Below are 21,497 nucleotides of genomic sequence, written 5' to 3' on the forward strand. Positions count from 1 at the left end.
AGCATTTATTTCTGTGTAACGGAATTGTATGTGCATCTGCAGAGGAGACAACTTACCCACTGTCAGTGAATAAAAATTCCAGATGGGTCATGTAAACTTCCCAAAGTGGAACATTGTATCGCTGAGCCAAAGAAACAGCAATTTTATAGACATTTTCTTCAAGTGTCCTGGTAGAGGACAGGCATGAGAGAAAATAAGGAAAAGTTATGTTAAGCCCTATGAGACATAATATGAAAATATATGCTTATGTTAGAAAACTTACTATGTCTTTTTCATAAAGCAAGAGCATAGAAAAAAATTTTAATAAAAATACATTAAGCGTGTCCTTCTGCATTTACTTATACTCGATGCTCCATTTGGGGGAAAAAAAAAGAAGAAAAAAACCTACAAAGATAATTCAAAGACAGGAACCTACTCCACAAGCACTGGTTCTCAATGGCAATTTCTACTCAACCCTGTGCTAAAGCAAAAATCTCAGTTTTCATTCCATTTCAATTACAAAGTTATGAAGGATGTAGTTAGCATTTATTTGATTTAGTTGCAACACCTACAGTATTTTAGCACAACTGGTATATAAATCCTCAGAGCTCTTCCTAGTAGTTCACAGACAAAAACACTCCCAGCATTTGTAGACTAAAAGGTGTGAAGATGTCCAGCTCATTCTCTCCTAAAATATTAAAAACTGCTTTTCTGTTAGTGCATAAACCCTTTGACAAAACAAGAGATGGAGATTGTGGTAAAATATGAAAGCCTAAAGTTAACTTCATACTAATCTTTACTAATCCAGTATAGTCTGGTTCAAACAGAGATGAATGGCTCTTGTTTCTAGGCTGGCATAAAGGCAATACTGTTAAGGCTGATGCTGGGATTTTTGGGTTTTGGTTGGGTTCAATCTTTTCAGGATAATTCCAAGAAAAACACTATTTGTGTGTAATTACTTCCTCATAGGCCTGTCATGAACAACTTCTTTAAAATGTACTTAATGTGAATCCTTGAGGAGGCTCTGCCTGAGCAGGGAGGTTGGGCAAGATGACCTCCAGAGGCCCCTTCCAAGCTCAGCTATTCTGTGATTCACTGAAAGAGGAAGATGGTATGAATGCTTTAGTTGCAAAATAATCCAGTCAATCATACAAAATAGGAGTGGCTCCTGGAACTAGTGGGATCCTTTCCTCCTGGAACTTTTGTCAAAGTAATGACAAAAGCAAGCAGCTGTTGCACAATGAAAAGCTGAAAAAATGTCCATTACCTTGCAAAGAATCTTTTAGCTTTCTTTTACACACCCATTTTCATGCCCAGCCCTGCCTGCCTGTTGGTCTCAGTCCAAGAGCTGTCAAAGGAAACCTAACTGAAGGTGAGCACAGGCACACTTTGGATGTATTTTGGTGTTGCTTACCCAAGAGTGGTGCAAACTCAATAAACAACAGCTTCTAAAGATATACACCAAATACAGAAGATAATGCAGACTACTACCGGTTAGCTAGTTTTAGCAAATTGCTCCTTCTAGTACAAAGCTGTTTTGTAAATAAGATGTAATCTTTTCCAGGTGTTGTTCCTTCAAACAGCACTTCATAAAAGATTAAAAAACATGAGGCACTTAAATTAAAAAATAAGAATAAATATGCTACACAATTACATTGAATTTGTGCATCTTTTCCATTAGAAAATGCAGATTAAGACTCCACTGAGAAGATTAAAGCAAGGAAGCTGCAAGCTGAACAAGTAATTAACTGGATCTTTGCAACTGCCCAATATGGAAGTGCCACTTCTAACCCTTTCATATTGTGTTTTTACCTCTACTTACTGTAAGGAACTTTCTCTTCATATTTACTTTATTTTACAAGAGACAGCATCTATAAACTCTTGGGTGAAAATGTAAGTTATCCTGCTGTAATCAAAGTATCTGTAATAAGAGAAGACTACTTGTACTGAAGTTTCTGTAGGTAGTCATCAAGATGTAACCAACTGACACACTAGACAGATAAGTTTAGTAACAATAGATACAAAGCAGGCAAGTCTAATTGAAACATTAAAAGATGATTAAAAGCTATTTTTATGAATGCAGTGACAAAATCTGCAGTAACAAAAGCTATTTTTATGAATGCAGGTACAAATTTCACAGATATAAAGCATCAGCTTTGTGTCCAAAACCTGACCTTATACAACCACTCTTATTTGGTATATCAATTCCATTTAGTAGCAAATTTCTATTGGAATTGTAGCTATGAGTAGCTACACATATGGAAAACTGAAAATATTTAAATATGCTCTTTGAAAGCTTTATGCAGACATCAGCTGAAAATCTGAGATTATATTTAAAGGTTCTTATTGCAGAGAACTCTTTCTCTGACAGTCTGTCAACTAGCCAGCTGGGACTGTCCCTAAAACATAAGCTATATTCATGACTTGTTCACAGCCTGAAGTACCTGCATGCAGATTTTAATTAAAGGTATTTTTAATATGAAAAGTACTATCCTATATCCTTCTTTTTTTTCTATTCTGGATTTCTGAAAGGTGAGATAAAAGCATGCTAAATATCAGAACATATGTGGTGAAGTACTTCCAAATGACTACATGGAAAAAATACAGTGATACACAGCAGTTGTAACTAAATTATTAAGAATAAAATACAGTTTAACAACTCTTTTTTTTTTTTCAAATATAGTTCATTCCGAACTTTGATGCATGGGCATACCTTAATAGATTGCTAGTGCAGTTTTACAGGAGATGAAAGAAACAGACCAAACCTTCATCTATGCTCTGCTTTCATTAATCCCTGATTAATTTTAATATTAGAAGTTAGCAAATGAAGAGTTATAGATTCAATTATAAATCCATTTATTTGAGCAACATTTCATTTAAGTAGAGCAGTTACATAGAAGAAGCTCCAATTTTAGCAGTATTACAATATAAATCTCAAAAGCAAGTAAATTATCTCTCTAAAGGTCAGCACTACTTTCCATTTACTCTCCTAATTTAAAGCTTAAAGCTATTCTATTCTGAAACAGAGAAAACAAACCTAATACAGATTACTTACTCTGCCAATCCCAGTATTGTTTCTCTCTTGTACTGTGCATCTGCTGTAAATCTCTGCACATCCACTCCTTTGCCAAGTCCTTGCAGAGTCTGAGCCTGAGTGAAGTCCAGCAGTCGTTCATTGTAGTAATGCAGCTGATTTATCAAACTGGTGATTTCCTCAGGCCAGTCTGCCTGGGCATACTGAGTAACATGCTTTGTGACCATCTGAATCAACTCTTTTGGATCAGCCTGCAAAAATAACAGACAACAAACTAAAAAAAAATCCCTGTTAATTCTGAACAAAGAATTATCAATATATAATTGACCCCTGTGTTCAAAAATAGGAGATTTGTTTCCATTTCTGAGAAATTTTAAGTAAACAGAATTTAAAATTTTCTGTAAGGCCCATGTGCTCTGATACCATAACTTATCCTTTTGGAATGTTTTAGAATACTCCATATGATACAAATATTTTTAAAAACCCCAAACTTACCTCACCAAATTAATACTAACAAATGTTTCACTATGACTGAATTTATTTGTTTTTAAATTCCTCACTTTTATTTACATTGAAACTAGGTAACTGAATAATCAAACACTGAAGTAAAAGAAAAGTTACTGAATTTCCAATATAAGACTGAAGAGAGGAATAGCTTTTAAGTGTTGAGAACTAATACTTTTAAAGAAGTATTGCAGGATCCACAAATTACTCGAAGCATTGCCTACACCCTGAATCTTCAAAGAATAAAACACTGATCATCTATGAACTAAGCAACCTCACATTTCAAAATACCTTAATCACAACTAAATCTTTTTTTGTGTTAGAAATTACACACCAAGTGCATCTGTTAGAAATCATTAACTTCTGCAGTCAAAAATCCTCATAGAAAAGCAACAATTTAGAACACAAAGCATGAAAAATGAATGCATGTACTGTGGAGTGTTCCAATTTATCTCAACATCTGGACAGTGGCTATGCCTAGGCACCTCCACTTGCACAGAGCTCTGTGTAACATCTAAAGAGTTGGCTTACTCAATACCTTGATTTCTCTCTTCCATGAAAAATGAGGGCAACAGCAGCTCAATGCCCAAAAGATCCACTGTGACTTCTGTGTGGCATCCACTGAGGAAGGAGTACCTCCAAAAGAGCCACCAAAAAATACCTTAGAATGCCAGTGTAGATGAAGCATTTCCTAAGAGAAACAGCTGATGTAACTGCTGTGATCTCAAAAATTTTGAGTGTACCCAAGGAATATACTTTGTTTTTTTACTACAGAATTATTCTGCTACATTAGAAGATAAACTTGTGAACATTGAGTGCACAGCTGGGTAAAACATGCACCAAAAGTTTAAACCTTGAGGTGTGCTTTATTTTTTCTGTGACTTGATGGTCATTCTAAATTGATTTTTTTCCAAGTATCTTAATTGACAGGCTGCTCACCAAGTCACATTAAATGCTACAGGGCATCCTTTTTCCTCTTCACTCTGCATTTCTGAAGCCCTCCAAACATTGCAAACTCATTGGTTTTATAAACAACAGCAGCACTTCTCTCAAGGCTGCTTAGGAGATTGGTAGTAGAATAATAAAACTTCACAAAAAGAGACAGGCAAGCAGAGCAGTGCCTCTACAACACAATTATATCAGCTGGAAACCCATCCACAGCTTATTATGTACCCTGGTATCTCATTCTATGTGATACACTAGAAAACAGAGCATGGAGAGAGGGTAAGTCAGAGCAAGACAGGGAAACAGGTTTAACATAAGTGCCTAAAACCTCCAGTGCACTGAGAAAGGCAGGTTCCTCAGAAAACCTATGGAGTAAATTTGCTCTCTTTTGTTAGCTTTCCCCTCTCTCCATTAAGGCTCCATTTGTTATATTTCTGTAAAAGCACCTGTGTGTAATCTTCCATGCTGCCTGTTTATGGTCCCAAGGGCCTTATTTGGAAATAATGTCTTGGGGTCTATTGGTCTTATTATTGTCAAATTTAGAATAAAAAAATCTGACACTATGTGAATACCCATGTATATATAACCCCAGATATTTATGGCAAAATAAAGTGCAAACTATTCAATCTAGAAGATAAAAATTATACATTTAGATTAAGAAAACACAACTGAAGTTTTTTTACTGCAAGTAGTTTGCAAAGATTGTCTTATTCTGTTCACCACCAGAAATCTTTCAATCAAGTGTTATCCTCTTATCTCTTAAAAAACCTATGGCCTAAACTATCACAGCATATGAATCCAAAATTAGAGAAATCCCACAGTCTTCTGTTTGGTATCAAGATGCATTGAACTTGTATTTCTTAATTTTAAGTATTCACTTTTTAACATCTTCACAGTTTTAATAATGCATATCTTTTAGAAGAAAAGCAAAACTATTTCTACATCCATTAAGTAGCTAATTCAATTAGACATAATACTTGTTCTAATGAACAGTAAGAGAGAAAAATCACTACAGCTGCATCACCGGTTTTCAAAAAATGTTTTAACAAATTTTAATTGAAAAAAACGTAACAACTAGTTAGTAACAGTACCTGGCCATGAAGAAAATCGGTAAAATCAGTCAAGTCTGAATCTTACTGCAACATTCACAGAGTTTTTCAATTCTTGAACATTCTTCAAATTGTAACAGACAGCAATTTGTGTAAATACAAATTAATTTTGACAAGTAAGACCAATAAGATGCCATATTCAACTTGTTCCCTTTATAACATCACCTGTCAAAAACCACACCAACAATCCCAAAGAGCTACTACACAATTCTGTTGGTTTTTCAGAGTCCTTTGGCCAGTTAGAAATTGTGCTTAGGTGTCCAACTCCCCAATTTTCCCGATAATCTCCTCCAGTACTTCTAGAGAGGTGTTTGAAAAAAAAGCTTTCTCTCCTGTGATCATGCAGGAAGGGCATTTTATATGCACAAATTGTAAACACAGGGTAAGTTTCCAAAGAAGCCACAAGAGCTGACCCAAATGTATTAACACCCTTAACTCAGAAGCCTCCCTAGCACTGGCAGGGGAAATCCCTCAGGAAGCCCCTGCCAATGCATTTCACTCAGCTCTTGGGCTAACACTATATTTGTGCTGGCAGAGGCCTTACTTAGGAATTAAGAAAAAAAAAAAAACCAGAATGGAGAGAAACGAAAAAGCACACATCACTTCAGCATAAAGCTAGTTTAATTTCATGCTCTTGGATGTCATTTACTCAACACAGGTCATATTTCTATCCCTATTGCCCCACTGGTTGTTAACAATCCCTCAGCAGGGATTCAGGGTCCACCTGAGTAAATGTTTTAAAGCAGTTCTTTTCTGGTCACCCTCTGGAAGTGACATCAGTGAAGCCCCTCAATACGTGTGCCACTGTGATAGTATAAAAGCAACACTGGTTTTATAAGCAAATAGGAGATTTTGATCTCGGAATGTCCTCATTCTTATGCCTGAGTTAATCTTCAATTTTTGTGGATTTTTTTCCAGGCAAGTTGGTATGCCTTTTTTCCTCTTCCAATCTATGTAAGACTTAATTCAGTCATATGCATCAGAAACAAATTTTTAAAAAAAACAAAGCAAAAAAAAAAGTAGCTACTATGCTGCTCCTCTCCTGCTCAGGAAGTGGCAATAATTTTACAACTATGGTAATACTAATTAAAAAAAAGAAAAATAAAATAAAAAAAATAAAAAATAAAATGCTCTACTGTGAACACTTTATCACTACTGATATAGTAACAGATCACTGTAAGGCTATTTGGATTGCTTACTTCTTTTAAGACTAAAAATCCATCCAATTGTTCTTAAATAACCTATTATACTTTTGATTCTGTTTTTAATGGAAATAATCTACAGACTGCAGTACAAAAATGATCAGAAAAAGTGATGAGAAAAACTAAAAACTGCTTAGATCAGAGGCCTATCCACTCATAATCACCTCAAAGACAAAACTGACACTGTGAACCTCTCTGGATTGAGGTTGCAAAGCATTTCCATCACCTTTTGAACTGTAATCTTTTGGCAATGGGCAAAAACTGGCACTGCATTCAGCCACAGAAATCCAAAAGGAACGCAGAAGACAGGCTCCCTTTGCCCAGATCCCTGTAACATCAGGTTTGTTTTACACCATTTTAAGCAATCCTAAGAAAGGTATCATGCCCCAGAGGGAGACACATACACCAAGCAAAATCCTCATGATTAGCAAAACAAGGAGATGACAGCACATGAACAAGGGTGACCAGGGAGCAGGGTGTAGGGTTCCTGCTGCAGACACACCAGAGAGCAGGGTGTAGGGTTCCTGTTGCAGACACAGCTGCACTTTGCCCATTTCCCTGCAGTTGCTGCCCATCACCAGTGCAGCTGGGAACCAAACCTCACCTCTAGAATGCATTCATATTTCAGAAAGAAGAGCTCTCTCTAATCCTTGTAGCAACTGCCACAGTCCTTGCAGCAAGAGATTCAATGTGCTACAAATTTGATGGAGGGGACGGCAAGAGAAAAAGAATTAAGTGAAGCACATAAGACAATAATTTTCCTCACATACTGAAGCAGGAAAAAAGATTTACAGGAACAAAATAGTTCACCCAAGAAGTAAAATCCTGAACGTGCCTGTTCACTCAAGAAATACACTCCATCTCTCCACAGGACAGCTTTTCATTAATTAAATTAATGACACCTGTCTTCAACTTAGACTTTTGTCATTCTGTGAATAAAAAGTACTTTAACTTAGATACAGCACCACATGAATTTGGGGTAGCCAACCTTCCATATCACAGCTGTCTCACATCTGATCTGCCCAAAGTAAAAGATAAAACGTATGGCTGAAATGGAAGACCAGAACATCTCAGAAATAAAGCTTTATTGTCACATAACTCAAATGTGAGGATACCTCAACCTTATTGTCCTTTCACTGCTGCAGCTACACGTATTGTGTGACAACAGTTTTGGTCAGGATCAGCTTTCATGACCATTTCTTAAAAGGCTACAGGAAGCAGCAGATCTCATCATTCATCAGTGAAATCACATGAGGTCAATATAAAATACCTACCAGAATACCTTCTGTAAGCTACAAGATGCATCAGGATCAAGTTGAACAAACTTATTTTAACAGTGAAGTAGAGAATCTATTGCTCATCTCATCTCTATTGTTAAACCTGTAAGTCTTACACATTCAGACATTAAAACAATATTCTGTTTCAGATTTAAAATCTTAAATTATCTGTCAGAAGTTTTTGTAGCATACTCTAATGTCTCAGCTATAATTAAGTATAATGGTTTTAAAGCCTGGCCATATTCTTAAAAAAATACTTCTCACTACAGTATGGTACATGGTACTGCAAACAAGGTATTTCCTACTGTACTAAAAAATTTGTGTCTGTATTATGTAGATGCAGGAAGGCAGCTGTGGATTTAAATTCCCTAGCCTCCCTTCCTTCCTTTACCACAGATTTCATGCAGATGTATCTTTTTTTCCTGAATGTTTTAAAGTTTAATTCCAGATGTATGACAGTATAAAAAAAAAAATCACTTCTGGATCACAGCACTGCTGCAGGAACAAAACCAAAAAAAATTGCAAGAGGCTGCTGTTCCATAATAAAACAAAAGTAATTAGAAATGTTGTCCAGGCAGTTGTTTTTATATTTATGCTAAGTGACTTGTGTTTGAAGAGTTGAACTAATTGCTCTAGTGCTGTTTTTATAGAAACACAGAATTGTTTGGATTGGAAGAGACATTAGAGATTCTTTTTGTTCCAAGACCTGAAACTAAACCAAGCTGCTGAGAGCCCCATCCAAACTGGCTTTGAAGACTTCCAGGGATGGGGCATCCACACCTTTTCCAGGCAACCTGTTCCAGTGCCTCACCACCTTCACACTGAAGAATTTCTTCCTCATACCTAATCTGAACCTACCCTCTCTTTCAGTTTAAACCCAGTCTAAACCTTGCCTCTTTCAGTTTAAACCTGTTCTCCCTTGTCTGCTCACTACATGGCCTGGTAAGAAGGCCCTTTCCAGATCTCTTGTAGCCCCTTCAGGTACTGGAAGGTGCTATGAGGTCTCTCCTGATCCTTCTCTTCTCCAGGCTGAACAACCTCAATCCTCTCAGACTTTCCTTCCCTCTGAGCATCTCTGTGGCCTCCTCTGGACCTGTTTCAACAGGTCCATGTCCATTCTGAGGTTCTATGTGGAGAGCTTTTTGGATAATTAGCTAGCTGAGAAAGGCCATTTCGATGTGATACCGATGGATAAGGATAGGGGAAACAAGCTGGGGATTATGTAACCAGTGTCCAATCACTGACAAAGGTCATAGTGACCTTCGCTGAAACGGGAAGATGGGGGAGAAAATCGCTTGCCAGAAAATGTAGATATCCTAGGTAGAGAAGCTAGAAGAATGTAAACATAGAAACAAAATAATCGTTAGAGCATAGAAGTAGGTGTGGTTGATCTAAGTGTGCTTTAACCAATAATGAGCTCAGCTTTTGCAATATGTATAAGTTTCATTAACACCAATATAAATATGGGTGAGCTTTCAATAAACTTTGGGATTTGCCATTCACGCATATTGTGTGAGGCATTTCTTCCGCCATTCACGACAGTTCTGGCCTCAGGGCTGGACACGGCACTGCAGAAAGGGTCCCACAAGAGTGAATGGGCAGAATCCCCTCCTTGCCCTGCTGCCCGCACTGCTTTTGATGCAGCCCAGGACACAATCGGCTCTCTTGGCTGTGAGCGCACGTCACTGGCTGATGTCAAGCTTCTCAGAGAAACACTTTTTTGCTTTGATTTCTATCAGCTATTCCAACAAGAATGAGGAATAATTTCTCCCAAGAGTAAATGTTTTCATAGGTTTTTTCCTACCTTGTGCTCTCTTACAGATTTTCTGATTGATAAGTCAGGCTGAGGTAGAAAAATCTCATCATTTCATCTGACAGCTCTTTTAGTGAAAGTAACACATGATATATAAAAGGTTGAAAGTGTCAACTGAAAGAACATTTCTGAAAATAGAAAATTACTACATGGTTTTGAGTGAAGTGCCTACTAAATTCATAGCATATAATTCATTTCCTATTTGCAGTCAGCATTACTCTCAGTAAATAAGTGCCATGTTTTTAGTAATAATCCTAACCTTCTGTCTATCTCCCTTTTGTCTAAAAAACAAATCATTGTGCTTTCTTTTTGAATAAATTATGTAATTGGCTATTCTTTCAGAATATGTCTTTTATCTTGACCTATATGGTAGCAACTGTAGTCATATACAGACTTTGGGACAAGCATAAACTCTTACTGCAAAACTTTACTGCAGTATTATGCAATTTCAGTTTAAGTACAATACTGTTTCTTTTTAATTTGTACAGTTACTTAACTTGATATGTGCAAATATTTATATATCTTACTAATTTAAAGATTAAAAACTAGATATCCCATGAGCTACAAAAACACTTAGCTACCTCTTCCCTGACAGCTATTAAAATGCCAGAAGTCAGATATTTTTCATCCTGATCCAATAGCACTGCTAGCACTTCTGAGAAGTGCAGGTTTCTCAGTGACCACATCACATTATTGGGATATACATTTTTATTAGTAGTCTCCTCAGCTAAATAGAGAGGCAAATCTAGAATTTAGCCTCAATTCTCCGAGATGTAAAAGAAAAAAACACCAACACAAACCAACCAACCAACAAACCCCACCAGCAAGGAGTCAAACAACTAAAAAACAAAGGGATGGAGAAGCCTACTCTCTCACTTGAAGGAAATTCAGCAATTGAAAGGTAACCTGTATTGCCAATTCAGATGAATGAAATTTTGCTACAATGTTTTTAATAATTAGATGACTAGCAAATTTCACACAGGTTGCCTGCAAAATCCATGATGCTCACTGATGGGAGAAAACAGTTACAGAAGCTTGGAAAAGAAGGTAAAAGAGAAGATAAAACTGCTTGAGTATGGTAAGACTGCTTCAAAAAGCTGTTGGTCACCTCTGTACTGTTTCCCAGAGAGGGAAAACCCTTCACAAGAAGGAAAAGCATTAGCACTTATCCCAGCTATCTCCCTCACATGAAAAATCACTACTATGTCTCCAGAGAAATGTGGGCAAGCTAAAACTCAACCCTCTGCTGAAATGAAAGGCTAGTTTGAAGATCCTCTTTTAGAAAAGAAAATTTCTGAACAGCTGTCTAAAGAACAACACTTGCTCTGCTTTCAGAAGTAGGATTTGACAGAATAGCTTATATAACCCTTGAGAAATAGAAATAAGCAAGACTATAAGCGTCTAATTTCATAAGTACACTTTATCTTGAAGAAATGAAACAGGGGAATGGGGGCAACACCTAACAATTATTTAGCAATAGGTATTTTCTGAGTCACCTAAATATTATTTGGTCCCAACTAAGAATGGCAATACTTTGTCATGTCACACAACTTGTCATGTTGTGTTCTTAACAAAGAAAGATGAAGATCTGTGAAACACTGGCTTATCTGTATCAAACACATCACAACCAAAAGAATCTACTTGTCACAATCTGGCTGCAATGTCCCTAATTGCTGGATTAGATTTCAGGGATCATACCAGAAGATGTTCAAAACTAACCATATTTGCTGGCAGTTCAGGAGAGCTCACTTGAGCTTTAAGCCTTTGGATACACAACAGTTTATTGAGTTCTCCATTTTTGTTAGCTTAAATATTCACTCATTTTGAAAATGTGCGATAATGTGTTGAGACATCACTGAAAAATAAGCAAATCAATGAGGAAAGCTCACAAAATATGACATGCTAGAAAGGAAATTTTAAGTGCTAAATAAAGCGCCAGGAACATGTTTTATAAAGTATGGTAAAGCTGACAGAAAAAGTTCTGAAAAGTGCTCAAAATCATGAAGCCAGCTAGAGAAGTGGCAGGATCCCATGGAGAAAAGGTGTGGAAGGAGCAGTCATGGATAATTCCACAGCAGTAGGAATCATGAGATCTTTGTGTCAGTCCTCACTGCTGAAGGTATGGGGAGAGGAACCCCATGAGTTAAATGAATCTGGAAGGTGTCAGTTATGTGCTTGCACACCATGATCAGCTGGCATTCATTCCTCAGTTCTGAAGGACCACAAATGTGAAATTATGGTAAATGGCAGGCCAAGGTGCACCAACAAATATTTTTAAAAATAACATGCCAGCGTGCAAGTTCCATCTGAAAAAATAGGACGTAAAGGCAATCTTCACAGGGACTGTAGCCCAGCAAGTCAAATGTCTATCCCTAGTAAGATGGCAGACTATATAACAAATATTAAGACCACTAAGCAATAAGAGATTGCTGAGAAAAGATCAGCATGGCCTCTGTTCACTGGCTGGAGGGCTATGAGGGTATCAAAGAGCACACAGACAAACGAAATCAAATACACAGAAATCTTGCAAAATACTTTCACAAGTTTTCACACTGAAGTCCAACCAGAAAACTGAAGTTATTAATGGATTGGAAGAAATCTGGTGAAACAAGAGATAGAAGCTTGGAGATTGCTTTTTAGAGAGGAAAGAGTCAACAGCAAGTACTGCAGAGGCAGGTTTTGAGACCACTTTTATTCAGAATCCATTACTGATGATCTAGAGGAGGATTCTGATGATACTAGGGTCTTGGAATTCTCCCCAGATCAGTTGTTAGTCTGCCTGGTAGTCCCATTCATGGTGCCTTCTGCCACTGCCCTCCTTTTCCTTGGTTCTCCTCTCCATCACAGAGTCTACACACACAAAGGAAGACCAATGGGAGAGTGAATAGTGCAACATAAATTCAAGGAATTATGCACTCATCTCTCCCAGCTTTTTTAACTATCAGGTAATGCACTGGACTTGGAAACAGAAGTATCATCAAATTCAACAGATTCACTCACCAAGTGTTAACAAGTATCAGTACCTGAACATGTATAAACATGTTATTAACATGTTAGTAGTGTAGGATATAAAACCCTAAGAAGTATTAGGCATAACCAGCAGCATGAAAGAGAAGTGGAGCAACCCAAAGACCAGCAAAGAAACTTGAACTTGATGCAGAACATACAACAGAAATTTCCAACAGTGAAACAACAAGGAAAAATCACACTGTCAAATGAAACTTGCTAGTTTCCAGCATCACAAACAAAAAAGAAAGAGATGAGGGCCAGAGATGAGGGCTTGAATCCCGACTTAAAAAACCCCAAGTTTAAAGCTCATGATAGGCCAGAAATAAAGAGCGCTACCATTTTACCATCTACAACTACCATCTAGCCCTAGTGCTAGCCATAACACTTATGAATGGAAAGCTGAATGTCCAGACAAAATGAAACAAGACAGCCTGATGCAGTTTGTCAGTTTTGCATGTTAGTTATGCATATGATGTAAAACATTATCTACATAAATCCAAGTTGAGATTAAAAATGTATATATTATCTCTAGTAAGCTGAAATTGTAATTTAGGAATGTGACAGAATATGCAAAACAATATGCAACTGTTTATTGAGCATTCCAATAAGAGATTTAGTGCTTACCTCATGCATAGAGACTTAACCTTTGGCTGCACTAGAGTGCCAGGTTAAAGCCATTAGGACCTTATCTAGTATGGGTAATAGATCTGTTATCAGATGCATCAGATCTGCCTCCTTCCCTTTTTCCTGTATGCAGCCTTCTTATATAATGTCTATTTCCATTTCAGATTAAGTCTTTATTTCCAACATCCTGTATTTGGAATATTACATAAAGCTGTAGCATACGGACCACGGCTGGGAGTTTTACTTCTCTGGATTAATATGACCATATTTTTAATTTATACCAACCTTACACAAACAAGCAACAAAACCTTGGGAGCCAGGTGAAGCTGGCAGAATTAAATCCTGGCAGACAACAGAAATTTCTACACATTCCATCCCAAGTTCAAAGCACTCCTCTTTTGACCAAATTTTGCCTCTTAGAGAGATGTTGATAGAGGCTTTCCAAAGCAGCAAGCAATAAAAAAAGGAAGCAGATTAAGTGCACAGAGCACAAGTTCACTGCATAAATGTACCCTCTCATATAGTGGCTAAATACACATCTGGCTATTTAACTCTGTGGGACTGAACTCCCAGCTTCTTCACCAATTCTAGGCCACAACAAGAGAAGTATCACTAAGGAGAATCTCTGAGCTTACCACTTCAACATACTGTCAGTTGCAATGCACAAACGGACAGGAATCAATCTCGCCTTCTTGAATGAAAAGTAACATATAAGGGAAGAAAATAAAAAACTAAGAATTTTCTGCTAACAGCAAATCTCCTTATCTGGTATTATGTGCAAATTCCCATTCCCCTCTGCAACTCAGCAGTATTTGTTGTACCTGTTGTTTGATGCTCCAAAAAAAAGTTTGCCCCCTCAGCTGAGGTCAGTAAAATAATCCTCTTCAAAACAACAGAAACACCTCAACTACAGAGTATTAGCATAAGGAAAGGAACGCAACATATTCATTAACCTCAGGATAATTAAGCATTTTCACTCCCCTCTAGAGTAAACAATTGATTTTGGTCAATTATCAGATCACCAGGATAGGACAAATGAGGAGATAAGCTGCTACAAGAAGAATTACCCAGCAAATTCCTTGGTGAGTTGTACAGCTTTTCTTCTTGTTCATCAAGACTGGGAATTAGTGAGAGGTGAATCAGAGTGGCAGTGGGGCAGCAGCCTGGCTGCTATGCAAACAAGGTTCAGCAACAGCTGAAACAGGCATGTTACCAACCCTCCTAGACACAAATGCAAAAGCACAGCACCACAGGGGCTGCAATGAAAAGTCAATCCCACCCTGTTACAGACCTAAACCAAAAAAAAAATAGGTCCTCAAAGGGTAATTAGTCTTCTCATACCAGTACATTCCACATACACTCCATTCCTGGAAATTTTGCTCTATTCTTCTGACCTTTATCTGCATTTTTCTTAGGTTGGAGAGCACCTTTAACATATTACTCAGGACAAGAAAGTAATATAGCTCAGATGCCTTAAACTGTGACTGTTACATTTATGTTATCATAACAAGTAAAATTTGAAATTGTCTTGGGCACAAAATTAAAGTAATACTTTACAGCCAGATCCCTTTGTTTGTCCTAGAAGCAAAAGAATAACTTTACCAGAAACTGAAATTATCAAGATGATTTCCTTTTGGGCATCAACAATACAAAAAGTGATAGTGAGAATTTCTGACAATTTATGACTCTGGTTTGATGCATAGATATTAGCTGTATTTCACATCACAACTAAAACAAACAAAAAAAGAAACAAGCCTTCATGCAACAGACCCAATCACTGCTTCAAAATATCTTCCTTGACTAACTGGAAAGTCTTGAAAGTCTGTCCTAGCCAACAGAAGAGGAGCTCTCCTTGCATTTCTCATTATCCTTCTAACATTATGCTCTGTCATTTCCATTCTATCAACATTTCTCCTGTTCTGCCAGAGGCACTCATGAACTCTTTTCAAACAATGTCATTTTAAAATGAGAAACACAGAATGTGTAGACTTTTCCATGCTTCCATACAGTTTCCTTTAAATTCAGATAATTTTCCAACAGTATACTGCTTGATTCACCGGACTAGAAAAATCACAGCTACTGTGACTCAGATGCTCATAGACAGAAACAAATGCTCCATGACCTTGAGGTTTCACCTTCTGAGCATGTAGCTGAAGTGCCAGATTTACTGGCCATTGGCTGTTCACCCTCACCCAAAAAAATGCATTCAGATACCTTCTGAGAATAATGTACAGCTTTGAGGCAGGCAAAGGACCTAGGGATGCACTTCTGCTTTCACAAACAGCCACAAGATAAAGATGATGCAAGCCACCAGTGCCATGAGTCGGAAGACAACCTACTACAGAATGACATCTCCAACTGAGTATAACATGTTCATAGAAGTTTGAGATCAATTTTCTTTTCCTCACACAGAACTCTTAGAAAACACAAAAAAAACCCCTCATGGCTAGATCTACTCCCATGGACAGAAACCAGAATAGCATTTATGAACAAACTTGCAGGTGGACCCATTCTTTATTACCAGCTTCTAAGATGTAAATTTAAGCAAATGCCTGTTTTGCATAAAAATTAAGCATAAATTGGGCATTTAAGTCTGGCATTTAGCATTTTGGGTTTGGGCATTTGGAAAAAAAACCAAGTATGTTTATTTTGGTCAAAAGTATCTGTTTCTATTTCTTGTTATCTACCTCTGTGACATTCCTTCACTGAATACCCTTGGAATTAGCAACAATGAATTATAAATTAGTATCTGCCTATGTTGTTTTTTTACTGGCATCCAGGCCAGTTTTGGTGGGGTTTTTTCCTGTTTTTCTGGTGTGCTCTTCATTCAATCTTTTTCTACAATTGTTTTCAAAAGCTATTGTTTAAGAGTAGCTTAAACATAGAACCTACTATTTCTAGCATACAACCTAGAATCCAGTATTTATCACAGTCACATACAGCATTTTACCAAGATGGAACAAAAGATTAGCCAAAGATCACATCACAGTTAAGAGATAAGTTGCATGGTGCCATTGATAAGACTTTGCTTATTAAATGGAAATGGGAGTACAAATAGTTCAATCTAACATCTCTGTCCTCATTCTTGTAACTTGCACTTTCCAAAGGCTTCTTAGATCTTCCTGTAAAATAGGACTGTTTAAAACAGCTAAAGTAAGAAAAAAAGCCCCACAAAATCCCACAAACTTTTTTTCATTAAAGTTATCTTGCAGCAGGAAGATTTACAGGCTCAAAGAAAGCTTTTTAACAAACATGAATTAATTCTTCACAACCAACTTATTTTTCAAGCTCCACAGTTGTGGGCTCTGTTTTCCTTTAGCATCTAACCAGAAGAGAGTAAAATGAACATCTCAGCAGGAACATGAAAGGCTTCCTAATTGCACAATTGGGCGAATATCAAAACAGGCTTTCTGCTGTAAATCAGGAGTCATTCTTAACATGGAAAAAACCAATTCTCTCATGCCACAGTGGTGATTACTTCCTTTTCAGAAAACTTGTGACCAAAAGTGTTCTTTTAGCTACAGTTGAGAGTCAGGCTGAAAAGCAAACAGTCCAGAGAGCTTCTTCACAGGAGGAAAGAACTGGTGTAAATTCAGAAAGGCTCTCTTGGAGCAAACAAGGGGTTTTATGCAGGCACCTTAGTAAGAATGGCAATCAGTGCCTTATTAAACTTTTGTATGCCACCTCTTCCATTTAGTACAGGCTTCACCGTGAAACTGCTTTAAACACTGTTAATGGAGAACGGGCAAAAAGTAGTGCCATTCCAAAAACAGAAACTTGTCAAAGGAAATTAAAAAAATTCCCTATGAATGAGGATGAATTTTCAAAACACCATATGTAAACTGAAATACAATTCAAAACACCTTAGGTGAGGCTATGGAAACTTTCTGAAACGCACTGTTTCTGTTGAAATGGACTTTACTTTTCCTGGGAAGTACTATATTGCCTTGGACACAGTATTGCAAGGTAACAGCATAAGCTATACTCATTACTGCTTAGTGCTTATAAGCTACTTTGAAGACTGATAGTGCTGTTACCTAAAAATGACACTTGATATTGCGCTTCAAAAACTCCTCCACAAATTGTGAAGTACTTGTTTGTTTACAGCACTGTAGAAGAATAATTATGCGTAACACAACAGGCTGCTTACAGTGTAAGTCAGATCAGCCCCTTGTAACAGGCTTAACTCATGTACTACTGGCTTTTTAGAATAGCTTTTACACTGAACATTAATGAATGTGGCTTTAAAAAGAAAAGAGTACTAACCCTGTAGAGAGGGTGGCATTTGTCCTTGAAACATGGTGCCAAACGAGCATAGATCTGCAGGCTATAGTAATAACTTGCCAGCTGGAGAGATAACGCAGAATGTAATTGCTTTTCAAAGCATTTGTTGGCATCTACCACCTAGAAGAAATAGAGAATTAATTTACATGGAAGAATTAGCAAGCATACAACATTAAGTGTTCAAACTTTCTAAAAAGCTACTTACTATCATTTAGAAATAGCCTTGTGTTTTTCTGGCACAGAAGTAAATCAATTATCTCCATACATAAAGATAATTCTACATTATGGTGGTTTTTTCCCCCTTGCACAAACATCTAACCAAAACATTTTTCCAACTACACTATTGCTGCTTCTATACCACAAGGATATTATCCACATTTCTGAGTTACATTAGAATTGTCAGTCTGGTGGTCAAACTTCTATTTTATGTAGGAAAATGTATCTTTTCATCAGTGCCATGCTCAATGGACAGTCCAATGGCATATGTTCACTTTCCTTTATATGCACCAGCCCAATCTGTAAAAATGTGTATTAAAATGAATTTGAATACTTAAGCTCTTAATATCTTAAGGAAATGAAATTTGCTAATGGAATTCTGCTATGAATAGTCTTTCCTGGCAAAAACATACAAAGCCCCTGTCAACATACCTGTGGCAGTGCAAGCAGATAGGCAAGAGACAAGGCCGCATCCTTTGGTAAAGCATCACTTGCCAGCTGTAGCAGAACTGCAACAGAGATGGAGCAGACACAAAGTTTGGATTTCTGACCCACTTGGCCTTGAGAGCTAGCAAATGAAATGTTTTCAGGGCAACTATATTTTATTAGACACTAGCTTGAAGCACTCCAGACATACTTAATTAAACACTTACCAGCACAATCCAGAAAGAGATAATATATAATTAAACTGCAGCACAGCTTTACCTTAACTTCCAAGGAAAGTGTTTGATGCATTAACCAAAGAAGAATGAGATTATGCTAAACAAATGCTAAACAAAACCACCTGTACTGATTTCCAAGTAAATATTTTGCTTGCAAAATCAAAGAAGTAATGTAATGTTCTAAAGGTTCGAAGATATCAAGAAGAGGAATGGTACAAAATGTCTTCGCTTCAAGCCTGAGCTCAAGTTCCCTTATCACTGAACACAACAAATCATATTAAAAACTTCTGCCTTAATCAAAAATAAAAACAAAACCCACAAGTATCATAAGAAACACCACAAAAAGGTTCTGCCATGTACTGAAAACAAGTATCAGTACTACAGCAATTGTAATAAATTCATTAAAGGATAAGCATTCTGATTATAAACTCATATACTTCTGGTAAAATTGACACAAAAATCATCTGCTTTTCCTGCATTATAGATACCAAACTTGGGGGGAGGGGTTGTTTCCATTGTTATAGATTACATTCTTACTAATGTTATTAATAACAATATTATTTCAATAGGAAGAAGCTATCTTGCAGCAACTTAGCTCTTTGTTTATTTCAAGGAAGTCTCAAACACCTGTTTGTTAATTCCCACATTACATAAACTCCTCTGCAGGGCATGCTGGTAAAAACCCAATTACTTTGTACACACTCCCACAGTTAATTCTTTGTTCCAAAGAATGACTTATAAAAGGCTTGAATGACCAATTACAATTTTAAGATTATCATTAATTTGCCATCAGCCTGAAGTGGATTTACATGCTGGCCCTCAGCCAGATACAAGCACTAAATTTCTTTGACAAGTCACCACAGAGGCTGCAACATAAGCCTATCCAACAGCACCTATCCTTTATGCTTCAAATGGCTTTTACTGTTCTTCAGATAGTTTCTTGCTTCTGACAGATTGTTTCTGCTACACTCTAAATAACCTGTATGCTGTCCAAGCAAAGATAGTAAGAACTCCAGAAATATCTAATATTAAAATCTTGATGACAATTGCTGGCTCCTCCTCTGATAACAAGCAGTTAATTTATGTTTTCTTACAACCACCTCTAGTTAAACAGAAAAAAAAAGGGAGGAGGAAGAGTGGAAGAGTTTCAGCTCTGATCTCTTTTCCCTTTCTTTGGAGAATTAATGTTAGTAAAACCTCCTGAATACACAATAAAATATGGGTTCCCTTTCAACTTAACATCCCCAACATGACTACTGACACACTTGCAAAAACTGATCTTCACCATTAGGATAGCAATAATTACAAAGAACACAGCACCAATACAGGGCCAGAAAACAATATGATTTTCTTCACACTTTTGCATGAAGTGTGACACAATGGCATCCCAACTCCCAGAAGGTATGTAAGAAGAAAGAATTGTCTCTATTGTCATACCTTCCAAGAAAAAAAAAATTCAATAATTTTTCTGCATGCTAATGTGTTCATGATAGGTTTTCATGCATCCATACTTAGATGTGCACTTTACATACACACAAATACATATATGCAAAAATAATTTCATACAGCTTTCTGTCTCCCAGGGAAGCCATGCAAGAATCCTCTGCAGTCTAACAGGGCTGAGTTCAAGTCACAGGCTCCAGACATCACCAGGATGCCATTCTGTCCTATTATCTTCACAAAATTTACAGGAACTTAATGTCATTTCAGACCACTACCAAATCTGGAATATACCAACGGGATTAGACATCACAGGGTTGGCAAACCAGGGAGGGCAGGCAGTGACAAGCAAAATGCCAATGCTGCTGTCCCACAAGCACAACTTTCTCACAGAAACACAAAAATATTTTGATTTTATAAATATTTTCGTTTCCTGTGCAGGTCTTTATGCCACAGCCTGTTTGAGAGGCTAAGTATTGAAAAAATGGTTTATCTGTGAAAATTGGAATTTCTCCATACATAGAAAGTTTCAACTCACTTTTGATGGGCTTTCCTCTGAAAAAAATGCAAAAATTGCTTTGAGTCTTCAATTTAGCCCATGATAAAATGTCAATAAACTTAGAAGCATATACTGCAGTTAAACAGCCATCTCTACAACTAACCACAAAATTATGGGGAACATTAAGGTATTATTTGCTTTAAAACCCCTGAGGACTAATAGGTATGACTGACTGTCTTGGGTTTACTCTGAGTTTAGTGCCTAATCTGGTTAGAAGGATATACAGCCATCTTTTCAAATTTCATCTTCAACCTCCTGATCAATCCCTAAGGCCTAAGGAGAAAGAAAACCCCTATTAAACAGAGATGCACAACACGGCCTCAGCCACACCAAGTCTGGGTGCACTATCAGCCCACAGCTGAGGAAGGAGCACTTTAACAGGACTCAGGGAGATGAGAGTTACCATTTCACTTGGAAATAATCAGTTTACCACCTACATCCAGATAGCAAGGACAAGAAAAGTCAAAGTGCAAGGCTTGTAACACCACCCAATCCATAAAAGCAGCAAGATAGCCTGAGTTTTATTACAGAGTTTTATCAAGGCTAGACTGGATGGGGCTCAGAGTGACCTGGTCTAGTGGAAAGCATCCCTGCCCATGGCAAGGTGTTGAAACGAAATCATTTTTAAGATTCCTTCCAACCATTCCACACTTCTATGATGATGCACACTGTCAGCAGGGAAAGTGTTTAGCCAGTCTCTCACACTGCACAAGGCACTGTTACAGTAAACAAAGTCTGATGCTTACTCCAGCCTCTCCTAAGAAAAAGTGCCAAGTACAATGAAGACTTCTTTGCTAAACTGCATCTCCCTCCAGGTTCTTCAGTTCTTTTGATGGAGTT

At 37.3% G+C, this 21,497-nt stretch overlaps 1 protein-coding gene across 1 annotated transcript in view; it reads right to left on the bottom strand.

Moving 5' to 3' along the window:
- Positions 1-21,497, bottom strand: part of NBAS (NBAS subunit of NRZ tethering complex) — a 161,214-nt gene that overhangs the window by 60,555 nt on the left and 79,162 nt on the right. Inside the window, exons 39-42 of the mRNA XM_054630256.2 lie at positions 18,429-18,505; positions 17,763-17,900; positions 3,035-3,264; positions 57-167 (exon numbers count right to left, since the gene is read on the bottom strand). Coding sequence (XP_054486231.2) covers positions 57-167; positions 3,035-3,264; positions 17,763-17,900; positions 18,429-18,505 — 556 coding nt within the window. The remainder of the gene's footprint in view (positions 1-56; positions 168-3,034; positions 3,265-17,762; positions 17,901-18,428; positions 18,506-21,497) is intronic.

The sequence above is a fragment of the Agelaius phoeniceus genome, chromosome 3 (assembly GCF_051311805.1).
Source record: "Agelaius phoeniceus isolate bAgePho1 chromosome 3, bAgePho1.hap1, whole genome shotgun sequence".
Taxonomy (NCBI): domain Eukaryota; kingdom Metazoa; phylum Chordata; class Aves; order Passeriformes; family Icteridae; genus Agelaius; species Agelaius phoeniceus.